This window comes from Gallinula chloropus (assembly GCF_964237585.1).
Source record: "Gallinula chloropus genome assembly, chromosome: 36".
NCBI lineage: Eukaryota > Metazoa > Chordata > Aves > Gruiformes > Rallidae > Gallinula > Gallinula chloropus.
The window spans coordinates 141063-162240 of record NC_140121.1 but is presented as its reverse complement, the minus strand read 5'-3'; the positions used below and the strand labels follow the sequence as shown (position 1 = coordinate 162240).

The 21178-nt window shown below is 46.5% G+C and overlaps 1 protein-coding gene across 3 annotated transcripts in view; it reads right to left on the bottom strand.

Annotated features, from left to right (window-relative positions):
* Positions 1–4000: 4000 nt before the first annotated feature.
* Positions 4001–21178, bottom strand: part of BRD4 (bromodomain containing 4) — a 55014-nt gene continuing 37836 nt past the window's right edge. For all 3 annotated transcript variants that reach the window (XM_084277807.1, XM_084277809.1, XM_084277808.1), the window contains 10 exons: positions 21015–21125; positions 13586–13638; positions 12319–12712; positions 11146–11703; positions 9226–9338; positions 8825–8984; positions 8581–8711; positions 7536–7747; positions 6144–6363; positions 4001–4858 (listed from right to left, as the gene is read on the bottom strand). In XM_084277807.1, coding sequence (XP_084133933.1) covers positions 4790–4858; positions 6144–6363; positions 7536–7747; positions 8581–8711; positions 8825–8984; positions 9226–9338; positions 11146–11703; positions 12319–12712; positions 13586–13638; positions 21015–21125 — 2021 coding nt within the window. In that variant the 3' untranslated portion in view covers positions 4001–4789. The remainder of the gene's footprint in view (positions 4859–6143; positions 6364–7535; positions 7748–8580; positions 8712–8824; positions 8985–9225; positions 9339–11145; positions 11704–12318; positions 12713–13585; positions 13639–21014; positions 21126–21178) is intronic.

Below are 21178 nucleotides of genomic sequence, written 5' to 3'. Positions count from 1 at the left end.
CGGGGGCGGGGGGGGCAAAGCCCAGGCGGGCGGCGGCCAATGGGAGCGCGGGAAGGCGGGGGGAGGGAAGAGGGGCGGGGCGGAGGGGCGGCGCGCGGGGAGGGCGGGCGGGAAGAGGCGGGAAGGGGGGAGGGGAGTTCACCCCGTCGGGCGCTCGGAGGCGGGTTGGGGGCATTTTGAGGGTATTTGGGGCGTTTTGGGGCATTTTTGAGGCAATAGGAGGCATTTTTTTGATGTTTTTGAGGCATTTTGTGCATTTTTGAGGCATTTGGGGGCATTTCCAGGCATTTTTAAGGCACTTTGAGGCATGTTGAGGAGTTTTGAGGCTTTTTGAGGCATTTTGGGGCATTTTTTTGAGGCACTTTGAGGCATTTTGAGGAGTTTTGAGGCATTTTGGGGCATTTGTGAGACACTATGAGTTTTTTTGGGCATTTTTGAGGCATTTGGGGGCATTTTCAGTCATTTTTAAGGCACTTTGAGGAGTTTTGAGGCATTTTGGGATATTCTGAGGCATTTTTGAGGCACATTTAGGAGTTTTGAGGCGCTTTGAGGAATTTTTTGGCGTTTTTGAGGCACTTTAGGGCGTTTCTGAGCTTTTTCGAGGCATTTTAGGGCATTTTTGAGGCATTTTGAGACATTTTGGGCTGTTTTTTGCCCCTTTTCCTTCTGTCAGCTCATGACTTCCAGCTGGTTTTGGGCTTTTCCACCCCCTTTCCCTCATTTCCCTCCTGTTTTTTAACTGCTTTTCCCCCTTTTGCCTTGTTTTGCCCCATTTTCCCTCCTTTTAGCCTCTTTTCCCCCATTTAAAAAAAAAAAAACATCCTCCCACCCCGTTTTTTACCCCTTTTCCTGTCACATTTTACTTCTTTTTACCCTTTTGGACCCTTTTTTCCCCATTTTTTAACCCACCCCGACCCCCATCACTCTTGCCCCTCATCCTTCTCCCCTTTGGGCCCTGTCTCCAGGCACCACCCTTGGGGAGGGGGGAGATGAGGGGTCCGACTGACCCCCCCCCTACTAATTTGGCTGGGATTTATAGAGAACAGAACCCAGAGAGAATTTACAATTCAGAAATTACAAGGAATTTCCAAAAATTACCATAAATTCCTAAAATTTACCATAAAATTAAAAAAAAACTCATAATTTGCCACAAATTACCATAAATTCCTAATTTTTACAATTAAAATTTTTAAAAATCCCCATAAATTTCCAAAATATTACAATAAATTTCTAAAATTTACCATAAGATTTTAAAATTACCATAATTACAACAAATTTCCATAAATTAGCATGAATCCCCCCAATTTTAAAGCCGCCTCCAGTGACAGAAAGCTTCAAATTTCAATTTTCAATTGAAATTGTGACTGGTGGGGCTTGTGCTTTTCAATTTAAAAGTTCTAAAATTGAAATTTTTGCCTCCCAACGGGGGCAAAAAGGTCGTTAACCATGAATTGTAAATTTTATTGTTAAATTTTAAATGTTAAATTTAGTAATGTGAGATGAGTCAAAGTTCCTGTCCCAAATCTCATTTTAAAAGATTGAAAAATTTCAAATTTTAAAAATTCAATTCAACCAGAATAATCTTTCAACTCAACCATTACATTTTCAAGCTTTAAATTTCAAATTCCAAATAAATTTGGGCTATTTTACTTTTCTGAGTAAATTTTAAAGACCTGTTGAATTCTTTAACATAAATATTTATTTAAATAATACTTGAAGAATTTATTAATTCAATTTATATTATTTACATTTCCTAAGAACTATCTAAACGTTGAAAATGTCTATTTAAGTACAAAGTATAAAACTTTAAAAAAATGAGAAAATTTAAAATATTTCATTAAACTCCCTTAATATTTAATACAAATTCAGGAGAATTTGAAGTGTCATTAAGGGCGGGATGGGACTTGGGGTAGTTTCTTGGATCAAAAATGTTAATTGTTGATTTGAAATTCAAATTAGATTTTTCAAATCTGATTTTTTTTTTTGGAAAAATGTTAAAATTCTGAAGCGGGAAATGTCAAGTTTCACATGAAATTTCAATTTCCAAGTTGAATCTCTAAGGAAATTTCAATTTCCAAGGGAATTTTCAATTTCTGACTTCAATTCCTTAAGGTAAATTTCAATTTGAGTGAAATTTCTAAGTTAAATTTCAATTACCAAGTGAAATTTTAATTTTGAGGTTAAAACCCCAAGTTAAAATTCAATTTCCAAGTGAATTTTCAATTTCCAAGTGAATTTTTCAATTTCTAAGTGAAATTTTCAATTCCCAAATGAATTTTTCAAATTTCAATTTCCAAGAGAATTTTTCAATTTCCAAGATTCCCAAGTGAAATTTTAACATTAAATTTCAAATTCCAAGTGATTTTTTTCAACTTCCAAGTGAATTTTTCCATTTCCAAGTGAAATTTTTTAATTAAATTTCAATTCCCAAGTGGAATTTAATTTTCCATGTTAAAGCTCCAAGTTAAAATTCAATTTCCAAGGGAATTTTTCAATTTTTCAAGCAGATTTTTCAATTTCCAAGTGAAATTTCAATTCCCAAGTGAAATTTCATTTCCCAAGTGAAATTTCTAAGTTAAATTTGGGTTTGAATGCATTTTTCAATTTCCAAGTGAAATTTCTAAATGAAATTTCAATTCCCGAAGATCATTTCAGTTCCCAAGGGAAATTTCCCATTAAATTTCCATTTCCAAGTGAAATTTCCCCAGGAAATGCCCAATTTTAGGTGAAATTTCCCAAATGAAACCATTTCACTGGGAATTTCCAGTTTTACCCCCTTCCCACCACCCCAAATTCCGCCCCCTCCCCCCCCAACACCCCCTCCCAGCCCCCCCAGGGTGAAGAATCGGGCTCCAATCCGGTGATATTTATATATATTTTTTAAAAAAAACCCCAAAAAGCTGCATTTATTCCCCGATCGGCACAGACCCGACGGTGTCTGGACCCTCCCCAACCCCCCCCAAAAAGACCCCCCCCCAATCCCCCCCTCCCCAAAAAACCGACCGAAGGCTCCGCGATGGGGGGAGGGGCGGCGGGGGAGGGGGGGTTATGGCACCAAAAATAATAATAATTATAATAATTATAATAATAACAATAAAATTACAGGGAAAAACCCGGCGATTTGGGGAAAATTGGGGAGGTTTGGGGGTTTTAAGATGAAAAGTCAAAATTTTTTTGGGTTTTTTTTGGGGGGGATTTTATAAAAAAATCATCAGTGGAAAAGGGGGTAAAAAGGGGGGGGTGTGGTGGATTTGGGGTGAAAAAGTGGTGAATTGGGGGTGGGGAGGGGAAAAGAGGAGAAAAGGGGGAAAATGAGGGAAAAAAGGGAAAAAAGGGGGAAAATGGGGGGGAAAGAGGGAAAGAAAAGGGGAAAAAAGTGAAAAAAGAGGGACAAACCAAGGACAAAAAGGACAAAAAAAGGACAAAAAATGGAGAAAAAATGGGAAAAACTGAGAAAAAAAGGGAAAAAACTGAGAAAAAGGTGAAAAAAATTGAGAAAAAGGGAAAAATTGAGAAAAAGAGGGGGGAAAAAGGAGAAAAATGGGAAGAAAAAAAGAAAAAAGGTGGAAAAAGGGAAAAAGGAGAAATAAAAAGAGGAAAAAAAAGGCAAAAAAATATGTTGAACAAGGAAAAATCAAAAGGAAAAAAGATTTAAAATAGGGGAAAAAAAGGAGGAAAAAGGGGGGGAAGCCCCAAAAATGAGGAAAAAGAGGGAAAAAAAGAGGGGAAAAGCTCAAAAAGAGGGAAAAATGGAGGAAAAAAGAGGGGAAAATGGAGAAAAAGGGAAAAAAATCTGAATTTTGGGGAAGAAACTGAGGAAAATTTGTATAAAAATGAGGCAAATGAAGAGAAAAAGGGGGGAGGGGGATGGGGGGGATGCAGGCGGCGCCCCGCCCCCCCTCCCCCTCCCCCGCCACCCAAGAGGGGGTTGATCCCCCCTCCCCCCTTTTCCCCTCCCTTCCCCCCCACCCCCCTCCCCAAATTAAACGATGGAATCCAACCGAATCCACAAACCGGGTTTATTTCCAAGCGCCCCCCCCCTTGGCCGCCCCTTTTTTTGTGGGTTTTCTCCCCAAAAAAATCCCGCCCTCCCCCCCCCCAAAATACGTGAAAAAAGACAAAAAAACCCCAAATATACACCGAAGGGGGGGGGGGGAGGGGAGGGAAGGGGGAGGGGTGGTGATTGGGGGGGGAGGGGAACCTTTTCCCGGCGTTGGCGCGGCCGGATTTGGAAATTGAAAATTTTTTTAATAAGGAAAAAAAAAAAAAACCACCAAAATTTGAGGAAATTTTGGAGAATTTTTTTTTTTTTTGGATGGGGGGGGGGTGGGAGGGGAAAAAAAAATTAAAAAGCAAATAATAATAATAATAAAAAACGAGGAAACCACCCCAAAAAATTATCCAGGGAGAAAAGAAGAAGGGAGGATGGGGAGGGGGGGGGGGGGTAAGGCAGAGCCCGCCGATCCCCGCGCCGGTCGGAATAATGTGGGAAAACGATCCCGGATCCCGGAGAATTTTACTGATTTTGTGGGTTTTTTTTGTCTTTTCTTTTTTTCTGGTATTTGGGAATTTTTAACACTTAACGCAGAGTCCGAAGGGAATTGACATTTTTTTTTGTTGGGTTTTTTTCCATTTTTTGTTGGATTTTTTTGTTTTTTTAGGGAAAAAGGAGCAAAAAAAAAACCCCAAAAACCTGAAACCATAAAAACAACCGGAAAAAAAACAAACCCAAAAATTAATAAAATTTGGGAAATTTGTTGTTTGTTGTTGTTGTTGTTTCCGGGCGCCGTTAGAAAAGATTCTCCTCAAATATCGCCAGTAAATCGCTCTGGAAATTCATATCGATCGTCGCCGCCATCTGCCAGAGAAGGGAAAAGAGGTCAGAGAATTCCCAGAGGTTTTTTGGGGAATTTTTTTTTGGGGGGGAATATTCCCAAAAAATTTATTTATTTTTTTCTAGAACTTAAAAAAAGTTTTATGAAATTTTTTGGGGGAATTTCTGAGGAATTTGAAGACCCCAAAGATTTTTTTGGGCCATTCCCAAGGTTGTTTTTCCCACCCCAAAGGATTTTTTCAATATTTCCAAGATGAATTTTCAAATTCCAAGGAATTTTGGGGCCAATTTTGCAAATTTTGAATATTTTTTAGTGACATTCCCAGATTTTTTTTCAATTTTATGAATTTTTGGGGGGAATTTGTGAGAAATTTGAGCACACAAAGGTTTTTTGGCCATTCCCAAGGTTGTTTTTCCCATCCCAAAGGATTTTTTCAATATTTCCAAGATGAATTTTCAAATTCCAAGGAATTTTGGGGCCAATTTTGCAAATTTTGGACGGTTTTTTAGTGACATTCCCAATTTTTTTGAATGTTATGAATTTTTTATGGGGAAAACATGAGGATTTTGAGCAACCCAAAGATTTTTTTTGGCCATTCCCAAGGTTGTTTTTCCCATCCCAAAGGATTTTTTCAATATTCCCAAGATTAATTTTCAAATTTCAAGGAATTTTGGGGCCAATTTTGCAAATTTTGGACGTTTTTTAGTGACAGTCCCAGATTTTTTTTAATTTTATGAGATTTTTTTTGGGAATCCCTTAGAATTCATAACCCCCCCAAGATTTTTTGGGGGATGGGGCATTCCCAGAGTTATTTTTTCCATCCCTGAGTATTTTTCTTCCACTATTCCCAGAATTTTTTGTGCCTACTCCAAATAATTTTCCAGAATTCCTGAGATTTTCCAACATTCCTAAATTTTTATCATTTTTCCAAGGAATTTTTCACCATTAGGGGATTATTTTGAGAGTGGAATTTTTTTGGGGGGGGCATTCCCAAGGATTTTTTAAGCATCCCTATGGATTTTTCCCTATTCCCAACCGATTTTCCACCATTCCCAAGGAATTTTTGGGGAAAACTCCACCAGAACCAGGAAATTTTTCCATATCCCAATGAGTTTTTCAGCTTCTCAAAGGATTTTTCCCACCTTCTCCAGGATTTTTCCTGGATCTGGAGAAGTTTTGCTGGTCCCTAAGGATTTATTTTAATCCCATGGGATATTTTTAGAGTTCCTTGGGATTTTTTTACCATTTCCAGGGATTCTAAAGGAATTTTCCACCCTCCCTGGGAATCTGGGAGCGGGATTCACTCACCGCTTCCCGGCGCCTCCGTTCCTGCTCCCTCTTCCTGGCCATCTCCCGCTGTTGATCCAACATGGATTGGGAGGATTGGGGTTGGGAGCTCTGGGGTTGTTGAGGTGCCGCCGCTGCCGCCGCCGCCGCTTGTTGCTGCTGCTGCTGTTGTTGCTCGCGGCGCCGCACCTCCTCGTGCACCCGGCGCGCCTGTTCCATGGCGTCTTCGTCCTCACGGCTCCTGCACAAGAAACGCAGTGGGAGATGCTGTCAGGGTGTTGGGAACACCTGCAGAACCTGTTGACCCCCATCCCACCACCCCCGTGAGGTGAAGTTCACCCCGTTTGTTCCCCGCTGGGGATTGTGCTGTGAGAGGGACCATCCGTGGTGCGGCTTCACCACGGTGGTGGCGGCACAAACACCTTCACTGGTGGTGGTGGGGAAGGTGGTGGTGGTGGTGGTTGTTATGGTGATAGTGGTGAAGATGGTGGTGGTTGTAGTGCTGGTGGTTGTTTAGGTGAAGATGATGGTGGTGGTTGTGGTGGTTGTTATGGTGAAGATGTTGATGGTGGTGGTTGTTATGGTGAAGATGTTGATGGTGGTGGTTGTTATGGTGAAGATGATGGTGGTGGTGATTGTTATGGTGGTGATTATGGTCATAGTGGTGCTTGTGGTGGTGGTGGTGGTGATGGTGGTGGGGGTGGTTGTTATGGTGGTGATTATGGTGATAGTGGTGGTGGTGATGGTGGTTATTATGGTGAGGATGGTGGTGGTTGTTATGGTGAAGATGTTGATGGTTGTTGTGGTGGTTGTTATGGTGGTGATTATGGTGATAGTGGTGGTTGTGGTGGTGATGGTGGTTATTATGGTGAGGATGGTGGTGGTGGTGGTGATTATGGTGAAGATGTTGGTGGTTGTGGTGGTTATGGTGGTTGTGGTGATTGTTATGGTGATAGTGGTGGTTGTGGTGGTGATGGTGGTTATTATGGTGAGGATGGTGGTGGTGATTATGGTGAAGATGTTGGTGGTTGTGGTGGTTGTTATGGTGGTTGTGGTGGTTATGGTGGTTGTGGTGATTGTTATGGTGATAGTGGTGGTTGTGGTGGTGATGGTGGTTATTATGGTGAGGATGGTGGTGGTGGTGGTTGTTATGGTGGTGATTATGGTGATAGTGGTGCTTGTGGTGGTGCTGGTGGTTATGGTGAGGATGGTGGTTGTGGTGGTTTATTATGGTGAGGATGGTGGTGGTTGTTATGGTGAAGATGCTGATGGTGGTTGTGGTGACTGTTATGGTGATAGTGGTGGTGAACATAGTGGTTGTGGTGGTGGTTACTGTGAAGGTGGTGGTGATGGTGGTTATAGGGAGGCTGTTGGTGGTTGCTATGGTGATTACAGTGGTTGGGATGGTCTCACCTCATCCTCTCCTGCTCCCGCCTCAGCCGCTCCTTCTCCCTTTCCACCTGCTCCGCCTGAGCCTTCAGCGCCTTCTCCCGCTCCTCCTTCTCCCGCGCCGCCCTCTTGAACTGCTCGAAGCTGTCGCTGGAGGACTTGGCCGTGGAGGACGGAGTGGTGGGATGTTTCTGGACCAAGCTGGCCCAGGAACCCATGTTCTTGATTTTCAGGTCCTACAGAGAGGAGGACGGGTGGGTTAGGTGGAGCTGAAGGTCTCCATACATCCCCTGTTGATGTATGGAGATACTACAAGGTCTCCTCAGAGCCTTCTCCAAGCTGGACAACCCCATCCCCTCTCCACAGCAGCTTCAGCCCTCGGATCATCTCCATGGACCTGTTGCAACAGCTCCATGTTCCTTGTCCTGAGGAACCCAGCACTAGAGGCACAACTCCAAGTGGGTTCTCACTGGAGCAGAGGAGGAGAAGGAGAAGGAGAAGGAGAAGGAGAAGGAGAAGGAGAAGGAGAAGGAGAAGGAGAAGGAGAAGGAGAAGGAGAAGGAGAAGGAGAAGGAGAAGGAGAAGGAGAAGGAGAAGGAGAAGGAGAAGGAGAAGGAGAAGGAGAAGGAGAAGGAGAAGGAGAAGGAGGAGAAGGAGAAGAAGGAGGAGGAGGAGGAGGAGGAGGAGGAGAAGGAGGAGGAGGAGTATTCCCTCCCACACCCCAAGTTCTTCTTCCCTGGAACTCCTTCTCCATCCCCTCACCCCTCAACCCACCTCCATACTGACCCAGATACAGGACTTCACACTCAGCCTTCCAGAACCTCATCAGGTTCTCATGGACTGGAGAGTTCTAGATGTTCTCCAGGTCCCTCAGCTTGTTCCCACCTCTCCAACCTCCGTTGGGTGGGTTTTTTTACCTCCAAACAGTGAATTCCAAGGTGGAAACCACCAACTCTTGGCCACACACCAAGTTTCACTCAAGCTTTCATCTGAGGAGGCTTCACTCTGGATTTTGGGGAGGTTCTTCCCCCCCTACCCCACCCCCCAATTTTGGTCAGGGTGACGTTACCTTTTTGGGGGCGACGGGTGTTTTGGGCTCCTGTTTCTGCCGGTCCTTCTCCTGAACTCCAGGTTGTGGTGGGTTTTGTTCTGGAGGTCTGATGACGGGTCTTCCCCCTTCCATGGGTTTCATCTCCGTCCCTAAAAACCAACGTTTCCTCATCAAAAGGAGCCCCACCGTTGAGGAGGAACCACCCTCATGGTGGTCCTCAGCCACTGAGCTATCCCAGATGGGGTGTCTCCTTGGGACTCACGTTGCGGAATGTGAGCTGGGGGTTTGATGTTCTCCTGGTGTTTGGGTGGATCTTGCCGTAACGGTGGACTGAAGGTCTCGTTACGGATGACGGGCGAATGCATCTTCTCCTCCTTCACCACCATGGGTTGAGATTGGACGACTGAGGCAGCTCTCATCTCCTACCGTGACCAAAACCAACCACCAACAAAAACAAAAGGGGGGGGGGGGGGTGTGTCAAGGAGAACATCTGCAGGATCTCCTTCCCTCCCACCTCCCCAACCTCAGCCCTAAGGTCCCAGGATGCAAACCGCTGGCTGATGGCTCCCAAGCTGGTGGTGGTGGTGGTGGTGGTGGGAAGAAGATGGTCCCCAACTTGGTTATTTTTTGGGGGGGAAGGGGGTTCCCCTCTTTCCTTTTTACCTGTTTTTTTGGCTGGATGGTTTGTTGAGGTGGCGACTGGTGGACCAAACCCTGGAACTGCGGCATCTGTGGGGAATGCATCATGAGAGGGGAAGGGGCTTCCCTCAAGTGACCTGGGAACAGGTTGGGCATCCAGTCAGTTAACCGTCGTCACCACCGGTACCACCAAACATCACCCGAAAACAAAGACAGTCGGCGCACGTCACCATCACCCCACCCAGTTTGGGACAATATCCCCAATATCCCTCTTCCCAGTTGGGCACTGGGATGTCCTCAACCCAGGTTACCACCAAACTGGGTGCTGTTGTTGTGGGGAGCACAACCAAGGAGCAGAAGATGCTCCTCCAACGGTTGCGGTGGTGGCTTGTCCTAACTGGGTGATGGTTGTTTTGAGGTGTCCCTGGTCTAAATTTCAACCCTTCTGGTTGTTCTCTTGAGTGATCTGTTGGGGCTCCTGGTTGTATGGGACACCCCAGCACCCACATGGCCCTGCCCTGTGCCTTGTCACCCCCTCCAGAGCCATGGATGGAGGACACGTTGGATGGAGGACACGTTGACTCAATGAGCAAAGACCCAACGAGCCACGACCTGAGGAACCACGAAGCTGAGCAAGATGAAGAGCAAGAGCTCCCCAAACCAGGTACCCTGAGTTAATCCAGCTGGAGATGTTCTCCACTGAGAACACTGATGGTTGTACCACGTGAGGCCACGGCCACCATGGAGATCTGGGTTGTCCCAAGCCAACCTTGAAGGTTGAACCCCGTGGTCACGTTCTTCCAGCTGCTTCTTTTGATTTCTGGGATGGCTGGAGGTCATCACTTGGGATTTCCTCCTCCTAAATCATCCCTTCTCCTCTGCCTGGAAGCTGAGGAGCTGTTGGGAGGCTGAGCTCCAAAAAAATACCCCATGGGGCATCTACAGCCTGGATCTCCTGCTGCAAGAGAGGCCACCTGATGCTGGCAGCCAGTGACGAATGGAAGGCATCAGAGCTGTGCCAAGACTCAAAAACTTGAGGTCTTCAAAGATTTGAGATCTTCTGAGTTCCTCAAGAACCAGTGACCTGCAAGATCCTCAAAAAATTGAGATCCTGGAAAATCTGAGACCCCCTGAGGTTCTTAAAATACTTGAGATCCTCAAATTCCTCCAAGACTTGAGATCCTGGAGGTCCTCAAAATATCTGAGAACCTGGAGCTCCACAAATACTTGAGATCCTCAAATTCCTCCAAGACTTGAGATCCTGGAGTTTCTTAAAAGATTTAAGAACCTCAAGATCCACAAATACTTGAGACCCTCAAATTCCTCCAAGACTTGGGATCCTGGAGTTTCTCAAAAGATCTGAGAACCTAGAGATCAAAAAATACTTGAGATCCTCAAATTCCTCCAAGACTTGGGATCCTCAAGCTCCTCAAAGATCTGAGAACCTCAAGATCCTCAAATACTTGAGATCCTCAAATTCCTCCAAGACTTGGGATCCTCAAAGATCTGAGAACCTTGAGATCCTCAGAAACTGGAGATCCTTGTTCCTCAGAAATCAGCTCCTTGAGATCCTCAAAAGTTTGAGGTCCACAAGATCCTTAAAAAACCCTCTACATCGAGTTTGCTCGAAACTCTGAGAACCTCAAGCTCCTCAAAAATGAGACCCTGGAGGTCCTTAAATACTTGAGATGCTCCAAAACTTGAGCACCTTGAGATCTGAGATGGAAAGCGACCTTGCTGGGTGGGATGGTTGTGTCAGATGTGGGATAACCAGGGGCTTCCTCCGCTCCCACCACCAACCATTCACTTGATGGGGTGGCAGGAGACCTCAAAAGACGCCCCCAAAACCACCCCACCGACCCCCCTCAAACTCTTCCTCATCAACTCAATGTGACTCGATTCCATCTGGAGACTCAATCGGCCGTTCCCCGACTTCCCGCTCACCGGTCGAGTAGGGATCGGGCTTATGATGCCGCGGCGACGGGTGATGTTGGATGACCTGTTGAGGTTTGGCCGGCTGTTGCGGCGGCGGCGGCGGCGGTGGGGGCGGAGGGGGAGGTTGAGGGGGCGGATGTTGCTGAGGGGGGGGTGGTTGGGGTTGGGGGATGTGGGATGGGAAGGGCATGGGTTGCATGTGCATGGGCCGCGGCGGCGGTTGGTGCTGCAGCTGTTGCACGGCGGGGTGGGCCGGCGGCTGTAGCGGCGGTTGCGGTTGTGACTGGACCTTCACTGAAGGGAGAAGAGGAGTCTGAGGCTGCACTTTTTGCAGCTGCTGAAGGTAGAGCTGCATCTGGCTGGTGCTCAGAGGCAGGTTGTGGTGAGGAGGAGGAGGTTCTTCGTCCTCCAGCAGGACTTGGGGAGGTTGGGGTAGAGGAGGTTGAGGAAGCATGGGTTGCTGGCTGATGGCCGGTGAGACAGCCGGTGGACGCGAAGGCTTCGGGGGTAGCGCCGCGGCTCGGTTACTGGGTCTTGAGGGCTGCTGAGGCAGAGCGTTGTGCAAAGCTGGGGAGAAAGGGGAGGACATGGTGGCACATCAGGAGGAGAGACCCTCCCTTCACCCACCCAACCGCTCCTCATCTTCCAGGAGGAACCAAACCCTCACCCAGCACCATCCTCTTCCTCTCAGCTGAGGAAGGACCATGCACCCACCCAACACCATCCTTTTCCTCCCAGCTCTGAGGAAGGATCAACCCCCTGCCCCCCAACACCATCCTCATCCTCCCAGCTCTGAGGAAGGACCATGCACCCACCCAACTGCTTCTCCATCCCTGGTCATCTTCCAGGAGGAACCAACCCCCCACCCAACACCATCCTCTTCCTCCCAGCTCTGAGGAAAGCCCATGCACCCACCCAACTGCTCCTCCTCATCTTCCAGGAGAAACCAAACCCCCAGCCAACACCATCCTCTTCCTCCCGTCTCTGAGGAAGGACCATGAACCCATCACCATCCTCTTCCTTCCAGCTCCAACGAAGCACCACGCACCCACCCAACCGCTCCTCTGTCCCTGCTCATCTTCCAGGAGGAACCAACCCCCCAGCCAACACCATCCTCTTCCTCCCAGCTCTGAGGAAGGGACCACACACTCAATGCCTTTGTCTCAAGAAGCTGGTGCTCACCTGGAGGAGACACCACGGCATGCTGGTTGAGGTGGGGAGGAGTGCTGTGCTCGGGCGGTTGAGGAAGATGAGGAGGCATCTCCGGTTGAGGAAGATGCATGATGGGTTGGGTGAAATGAGTCATGGTGTCAAACATGTTCCCAGGCAGCGGGTGCTCCAGGACGGGGACTTGCGCTGGGACGAAAGGTGGTGGAGAAGATTTCATCTGGGGTGGAGCTTGTTGAGGGACGGGAGGCGGCGGGGGCGGTGGCGGGGGCTGCTGGGGCGGTAAGGGCTGCGGCGGTAAGGGCTGCGGCGGAGGAGGAGGCGGTGGGGGCTGCTGAGGTTGAGGAGGTGGAGGAGGCTGAGGAGGCGGCGGTTGTTGCTGCACCGGTTGATGGTGGTGATGGTGATGCTGAAGGGGAAGGAGAAAAACCACCTGTGAGTTACCAGGACACCTTCTCTTGTCATCAGAATGTCTCCCTGGTCATTGAAATCATCTTCCTGGTCACCAAAACCCTCTTTCCTGGTCACTAAACCCCTCTTCCTGATCATTGAAACCCCTTCTTGGTCACCAAAACCCTCTTCCCGGTCCCCCAAAACCCTTCCTGGTCATTGAAACCCCTTTCCCAGTCACCAAAACCCCCTTCCCTGTCACCAAGATCTCATTCCTGGTCACCATGACCCCCTTCCTGGTCCCCATAACCCCCTTCCTGGACACCAAGTCCCCCTTCTTGGTCACCAAGACCCCATTGCTGGTCACCAAGACCCCATTGCTGGTCATTGAAACCATCCTCCTGGTCATTGAAACCCTCTTCCCGGTCACCAAGACCCCTTCCCAGTCACCAAGACCCTCTTCCTGGTCACGAAGAGCCCCTTCCCAGTTACCAAGACCCCTTTCCTGGTCACCAAGACCCCTTTCCTAGCCACCAAGTCCCCTTTCCCGGTCATCAAGACCCCCTTCCTGGTCACAAAACTCCCTTCCCGATCACCAAGACCCCGTTCCTGGTCACCAAAACTCCTTTCCCAGTCACCAAAACCCCCTTCCTGGTCACCAAAACCCCATTCCTGGTCACCAAGACCCCATTCCTGGTCACCAAGACCCCATTCCCAGTCACCAAGACCACCTTCCCAGTGTCCTTTCAACCATCCCCCTCAAACCAGTGCTGACCTGAGCCAACCCCCCCACCAAACTGTTGGTATCAACCAACATTCCTGGTGTTCCCAAACCTCTCCAGAGCTCCAATCCCAACTCCAAGGAGCTGAGAAGGTCGTTATGGTCTCCTACCTTCTTCTGCTCGCGCCCTGAATGTCCTTTTTTCTTCAATTTCGGTGCCAATTCTGCCAAAAACAACCAACAAGAACAACCAGAAGAACCGTTAGTACCTCAGTGGTGGCCCCTCTACCCCCTTCACCCTTCTCCTCACCACCCCCTCCCCCAAAATTAACAGCATTAATTAGGGCCCAACTGGTGGAAGAGGAGGTTCTTAGGCACCTATTAAGCTGGATTCACCCTGGGAATTCCTTGCTTGGTGGTTTCCACCATCACGTTGTCCCAGAAAGGAGGAGAAGATAGGAAGAAGGAAGAGAAAACAATCTAAGACGACCCCCATCCACCCCCTTGGTGTCCTTGGAGAAGACCCAACAGCCAAGATCAACCATTCCTTAAGCCAGGCTTAAGTTATTCCAGGAATGTTGGGGAGGAGATAAGGAGCTGGAGAGAGTTAGGAGGAACATATCAAATATCACAGTTACACCAACTTTCCACATCCCTCCCCCTTCCTTCTCCTCCTCCTCCTCCTCAATCCACGGAGGCTTCAGGTTCACCAGCTTCCCATGGGATGTTCTCTCAAGCTTCCTCCTCCCCCTACTCCTCCAGAGATATCATCATGGAGAACAAATGGTTGGAGAAGTTTTGGGTCCAGGGCAACGAGATCCCAGGATGTCCACCAGGAACCATCCAAGAATGATGGAAGGAACAAAAAATATCTCCTCAATGTTTGGATTCTCCTGGAGTAAAACCTTCCCAACCATGAGATGCCTCAGGAACATCTCCTAGATGGGGTTTTTTTCCTTTCAATCCTTCCCACCGCGTGTCCAGCCAAGAGGTGATGGTCTGTTCTGGTCTAGTGGTGGGATTTTGTGGAGTTTAAGGTGGTTTCTTGTAAAAAAACCCAACCAGAAATGGTTGGGATGGAGAAGAAGGGAACATCTCAACCAAGAAACGTTGGGCTTCAAGGTGGGAAAGGAGCCCAAGGTTGATGGTTCCTCATGGTACAAGCCCAGATCTGGTGCATCATAGAAGAGCAAGAGAGGGGGAAGAAGAAGGTTGAAGGAGATATCAGCATCAGAGGATGAGGTGGAAGAGCAAGATGGGGATGGAAATGCCAGAGTGGAGAGGTGGGATTTCTTGGAGCATCCTGAGGTGGTCACTGTTTTGGATGGGCATTTGGGGCTCTGGATTTGGGTGCTGAAGGATCTGGATGGGTGCCCATGGACCCAGATGGGTGGCTGTGGCTCCAGATGGGCATCCACAGGTCTTGATGGGCGTCCACAGGTCCTGATGGGCGTCCACAGGTCCTGATGGGCGTCCACAGGTCCTGATGGGCGTCCACAGGTCCTGATGGGCGTCCACAGGTCTTGATGGGCGTCCACAGGTCTTGATGGGCGTCCACAGATCTTGATGGGCGTCCACAGATCTTGATGGGTGTCCACAGGTCTTCAGGGGCATCCACAGGTCTTCAGGGGCGTCCATAGATCCTGATTGGCATCTGTGTCTTCAGGTGGACATCCACAGATCCAAACATGCCTCCACAGCTCAAGATGAGTAGCCCATGGCTCCAGATGGATATCCACTGCTCTGGATGGATGCCATGAACCCACCTCCCAGAAAGACCAAGACCTGATATCTTCTACAGCACCATCTTGGCCAAGCACATCCTTCACTCCCCTTTTTTTGGTGGGAAGAGGAGCTACCACGGCTCAACCATGAGGTTCCAAAACCCCAACGTGTTGGTGGTGCTCTTCTCCATCCATCCTCCCGTGTGCCACAACCAGGAGGTTGTCCTAGGGGAGCTCTTCACCATGCCAAACCTTGGCAAGCCCTTGGAGAAGGATGGGTAGATCCCAAATCACCTGATGGACCATGACTAAAAGCATCCAACAGATGCTTTGGAAGACCATGAAGATGACAAAGCCAACAGAGACCATGAGTGGTGAAGCCACCATGGTCCCAGAGGGATGAACTGGTGGCATCGCCCATTTTGGAGATGCAACAAGCTTGGCTAACCCCCACCAAAGGATGGATGGACCTTCTTGGCCACTGAAGACAGTTGTTGGGTTACAGTTGGCATCGTGGCATCTCCTCACAGAACAAGAGTCCCACCTCTCACCCTGATGGGCAGAAGAACACTAAGAAGAGGAAGCCAATGGAGAGACCGCGAAGGGCAAAGGCAACGGAGAGGAGACCACCAATGGCAAAGCCACCACATTCCCAAAGGGATCATCCAATGGGATCAGTGATTCTGGAGACGCAACAAGCCCGGCTAAGATGACACCATCTGAGTGGTTCCAACATCTCTACCACCATCTCCATGGAGACACCAAGAAGCAGCCCCAACCTCTTCTCTATCCCTGAGGCTATCCCATTGTTTTCTAGGTTTTTTGGGGTTTTGGGTGGGGGGAGAAGCTCTGAAGCTCCGTATCCAATGGGAATTCCCTCCCCTACACTCTCCTCTGGGGTCTTCTGGGGAAAGAAATGACCTTTTTGGGAAAAATGGAAGCGTTAAAAGCACCTTCAGATGAAAAGCAGTTGGTGCTGAGTGGCTTTTTGAGGAGAATTAGGTCTTTTTTGGGATAGAAAAGGAATCTTAATCCAGAATTTAGGGTAGCTGAGCCAGAATGGGAGCTCCTGGGTTCAGTTTTGGGTGGAGTTTGGGATTTTTTAGGGAAAAATCTGAATTTTAACTGATTTTGCTCTTAGAAATCGGAGTGGGGGGTTCCACATGGTTGGTGGATCCCATGAATCCCACCCCATCCCCCCCAGAACTGGGGATACGCTGCCATGATCAGCTCTTACTCTCCAAATCTCATTAAATACACCCAAAATTGCCTTAATTTGACCCAAAAGCTGCTTGATGGGGTGTTGTCACCCAATAAAGAGCACAAGCATCCCACTGGGACCACCCACCCTGGACTGATGTCACCTGGGATCTGGGAATCTCCTTGGGAAGAGATTGGGGTGAAACTACCAGGATTTGGGTTCTCCCCATCTTCCCAGTGCCTGTTAGGCAGCTCCCTGCCAGCACCACCAACCACAGGGCTCTAAATCAAGACTAAGTGGCACCTTGTGATTAAGCCAAGCCTAAGGGTTTCCCCTGGCTGCACCCAGTGAGCCAAAAGGAGGTGGTGAGGAGCCTGGAGAAGGCTCCTAGAAGGTCACCCAAAGACTTGAGTCCTTCCTACCCACAGCAAATTAAACCTGGGTGCATCCAAATTAAACCTGGGTGCATCTGAATTAAACCTGGGTGCATCTGAATTAAACCTGGGTGCATCTGAATTAAACCTGGACGCATCTGAATTAAACCTGGACACCTCTGAATGAAACCTGGGTGCCTCTGAGTTAAACCTGGCACCTCTGAATTAAACCTGGGCACCTCTGAGTTAAACCTGGGTGCATCCAAATTAAACCTGGCACCTCCAAACTATACCTGGACACGTCTGAATTAAACCTGGCACCTCTGAATTTAACCCATGTGCCTCCAAACTAAACCTGGGCACCTCTGAATTAAACCTGGACACCTCAGAATTAAACCTGGACACCTCTGAATTAAACCTGGACACCTCTGAATTAAACCTGGGTGCATCCAAATTAAACCTGGCACCTCCAAACTAAACCTGGACACGTCTGAATTAAACCTGGCACCTCTGAATTAAACCCATGTGCCTCCAAACTAAACCTGGGCACCTCTGAATTAAACCTGGACACCTCAGAATTAAACCTGGACACCTCTGCATTAAACCCAGGTGCCTGCAACTTAAACCTGGGCACCTGGGAATTAAACCCAGGTATGTGGAAGTAAAAAAGAATGCAGGTACCTGGTAATTAAACCATGATACCTGGAAATTAAACCAGGCACCTGCTAATTAAAGCTGAATTACAGCTGGGTGCCCCTGGATTCCAGCTCCTAAACCCAAATACCTGTGCTTAAACCTGGCTACTGGTTATTAAAGCTGGTACTTCCGAATTCAGCCAGCTCCTAGTGACGTAAAACCAGGCTTAAGTGAATTAAACCTGAATACTTTGAAATTAAAACCAAGTGACACACAATCACAGCCAGGAAATAAATCTGAGGGATTTAGAGGGGATGCCCTGAAGTTCTCACCCACTATAAACCCAGCTTAACGCCGCCTTCCCCCCAAAAAACCTGACCCAACTCCTTAGCAGAAGCTCTACTAAGCCAGGCTGAAAGCAGCTCTGCCACCCCAAAACGGGTTTCCCAGCATCATTAAGCCAGTTCTAAGCCTGACTTCTAAGCCTTGAGCAAGCCACAAAGCCTTTTCCCTTTAGGTAACAGCCTAAAACCCGTGGATCAGCAGGATATTTGGGAAGCAAAGCAAGCTTAGCGACCGCGAATTAAGCCAGGCTCAAGTTTAATCGCCACCCCCCACCTCTGATCAGGCTTTTGGGGGACCTGGGAAACACCTCCCAAATTATTTGGGGGATAAACCAACCTGGTTTGATCACCTTACGATGAAGAATGGGCAGAATGTGTCTTAATTTGCTGGGAAATAACCCCAAAATCTGGTGCCTACTAAAACCAGGCTGGGTTTTAACTCGCCCCCGGGTCCAGCCCAAGCGTCTGATGCTTCAAACTGGGAGAAACATGGGAGATGTGGGAGAAGTAGTGAAACAAACCTCAATTAAATCCTACTTAAGTGTTTCCAAGATGGAATTTCAGGGTCAATTGCATCCCACTAATTGCTAATCCCAACAGGTTAAACCGGAATAACCCTCTCAGCGCTCAAGGCAAAGGCTTGGTCTCATCTATGCTCCAAAGCCAGACTTATTAGCCCTCCCCTTCCAAGCTTCTCATGTTCAGAGGTGTTTTTTTGGCAAAACACTCTGGATTTAATAAATTAATGTGTTTTAATTGCCAGTTACAGAGAGGTGGAAGCATCACGTGGGTTTAAGAGGGTAAAATGAAACTAATACTGGTTTTAAAAGCTCTGGAGAGCCAAAAACCAGCAAGAGGAGCTGCTGTTGAGGAGCAAAACCACACTTAAAAGAGAAGAAAACGGAGTTGTAGTTAATTTGGATTAATTCTATCATGTGGAGCGATCCCTGTAAGGCTTAAAATCCCTTCGTTAAGAAAAAGATCGTCAAGATGCTGGATGTAATTAAGGATTTCTGGGTAAATTTTGAAGTTTATGAGCGAATTTTAAATTCAATTCTCCACTTAAAACCAGGAATTGCCACAATTATCCTCCCAGAAAAGAAAAAAGTCAATTATTTTATAACAGCAGAATTAATTAATCCGTCCCTGCTTTGGGTCATTAACGGCGTCATTAACACATGGTGTGAAAAATATGGCCTAAAAGGTCTTAAACAGCTTTCAAAAGGTCTTTAAAAGGTCTTAAAGCATCTTAAAAAGGTATTAAAACATGTAAAAAGGTCTTAAAACATCTTAAAAGTTTTAAAAGGTCTTAGAAGAGCTTTTAAAAGGTCTTTAAAACATCTTAAAGCGCCTTAAAAAGGTCTTAAAGCATCTTAGGTCTTAGAACATCTTAAAAAGGTCTTAAAGCATCTTAAAAGTTTTAAAGGGTCTTAGAACACCTTTTAAAAGGTCTTAAAACATCTTTTAAAAAGCCTTTAAAAGGTCTTAAAGCATGTTAAAGAACTCTTACAACATGTAAAAAGGTCTTAAAACATCTTAAAAGGTTTAAAAGGTCTTAGAACAGCTTTTAAAAGGTCTTAAAGCACCTTAAAAAGGTCTTAAAGCACCTTAAAAAGGTCTTAAAGCACCTTAAAAAGGTCTTAAAGCACCTTAAAAAGGTCTTAAAGCACCTTAAAAAGGTCTTAAAGCATCTTAAAAGTTTTGAAGGGTCTTAGAACACCTTTTAAAAGGTCTTAAAAGATGTAAAAAGGTCTTAAAACATCTGAAAATCTTTAAAAGATCTTAGAATGGCTTTTTAAAAGTCTAAAAGGGTCTTAAACCACCTTAAAAAGGTCTTGGAACATCTTAGAAAGGTCTTAAAGCATCTTTAAAGCTTTTAAGAGTCTTAGAACAGCTTTTAAAAGGTCTTAAAACATCTTTTACACAGCCTTTAAAGGGTCTTAAAACATCTTAAAAAGGTCTAAAAACATATTTAGAAGTTTTAAAAGGTCTTAAAACATCTTTAAAAGGTCTTAAAGCATCTTAAAAGCTTTAAAGTCTTAGAACAGGTTTTAAAAGGTATTAAAACATCTTAAAATGGTCTCAAAACATCTTAAAAAGGTCTTAAAACATCTTTAAAATGTCTTAAAACATCCTTCAAAAGGTCTTAAGGCATCTTAAAAGGTCTTAAAACATCCTTCAAAAGGTCTTAAGGCATCTTAAAAGGTCTTAAAACACAACTTAAAAGGTATTTCAAAGGTTGCAAACACCAGGACAGAGATTATCAAGCAAATTCCTGAGGTTCAAGGGGTTTTTCACCATCTATTTTATCAGCAAAGGGACAAAGACATGGCTTAAGAGAGCAAAAACCCATCAGCATGGGAATTAATTGACTAAAAGAGATTAATTATCTTAATTAACCTCCTACCCCAAGCGTTATGGCTGAGTCGGTGTTTGGCCATGGTTAAACTGATGGGATTTGGCTTTATTTTAGTTGAGAAATGGGCTAAAAATAGGATTAAAAGAGTTTAAATAGAGGAGTTTCTGCATTTCACTCCCAAGGGGAGGATTTAACACCAAATCATTTCATTTTCCAACCACCAAAAGCTCCGTTGAGCCCTTTAAAACCATAAAAAAAGCCAATTCTACCTCAAAAAGCCACTAAAATACATTAAAAGACATCAGACTCCAGCCTAAACCCAGCCCAAGAAGGAGGAGCACCGGGCAGCAGCACCAGCACAGCTCAATGGCAGTTCCCATAAGTCCAGCTTAATTTCTTAAGTCCAGCTTAATTTTTTGAGGTTGATTGTGATTTTTTGGGGGGGAGTTTCTCCTCCTTTTTTGGTGCCATTCACCCCCCCTGTACCCATCCCAAGGTAGGAAAATCAATCCAGATTATTCCCCGACCTGCCAGAGCTGCCCAAGTCTTAATCTTTGACTTAAGCGCTGGGATAAACTTAGCTTAACTCTAGGACTCTAAGGTGAGACAGCAGTTAGGAGGGATAAAACCAGTTCTAAAGCACCACTGCAAGCTTTGCTTCCTTAAAACCGAGCAGGGAACGACTAATTAAGCACTAATTAAGAACACAAGAACCATCTCATCGAGTCAGGCTTAAGGATCACAACGTTGTTACCGCCAAGTTGTTCAAGTTAAGCCCAGAATCTGGGATAAACTGGGGAAGGGGGGGTGGGTTTTGGGGTTGTTTTGTTGTTCTTTTGGCATTATAAAGAAAGAAACCAAACCCAAAAAGATAATTAAAAGACCAAGCCAGGACTGAAAACATGATTTATTTATACAGAAACCAGGTCTAGGACTGAGTCTTTAAATAAGCTGCGTCTAACCTGTTTCTGAATCTTCGCTGTCGGAGGAGCTGGACTCGCTGGTGCTCTCAGACTCTGAGGAGGAGAACCCCTTCATCTTAGAGGAACCAGCAATTACATCCACTTTCTCCGCTGTAAGGAAGACAAGACGACATCGTTAATGGGTAATTAAGACCCTCTGAGGC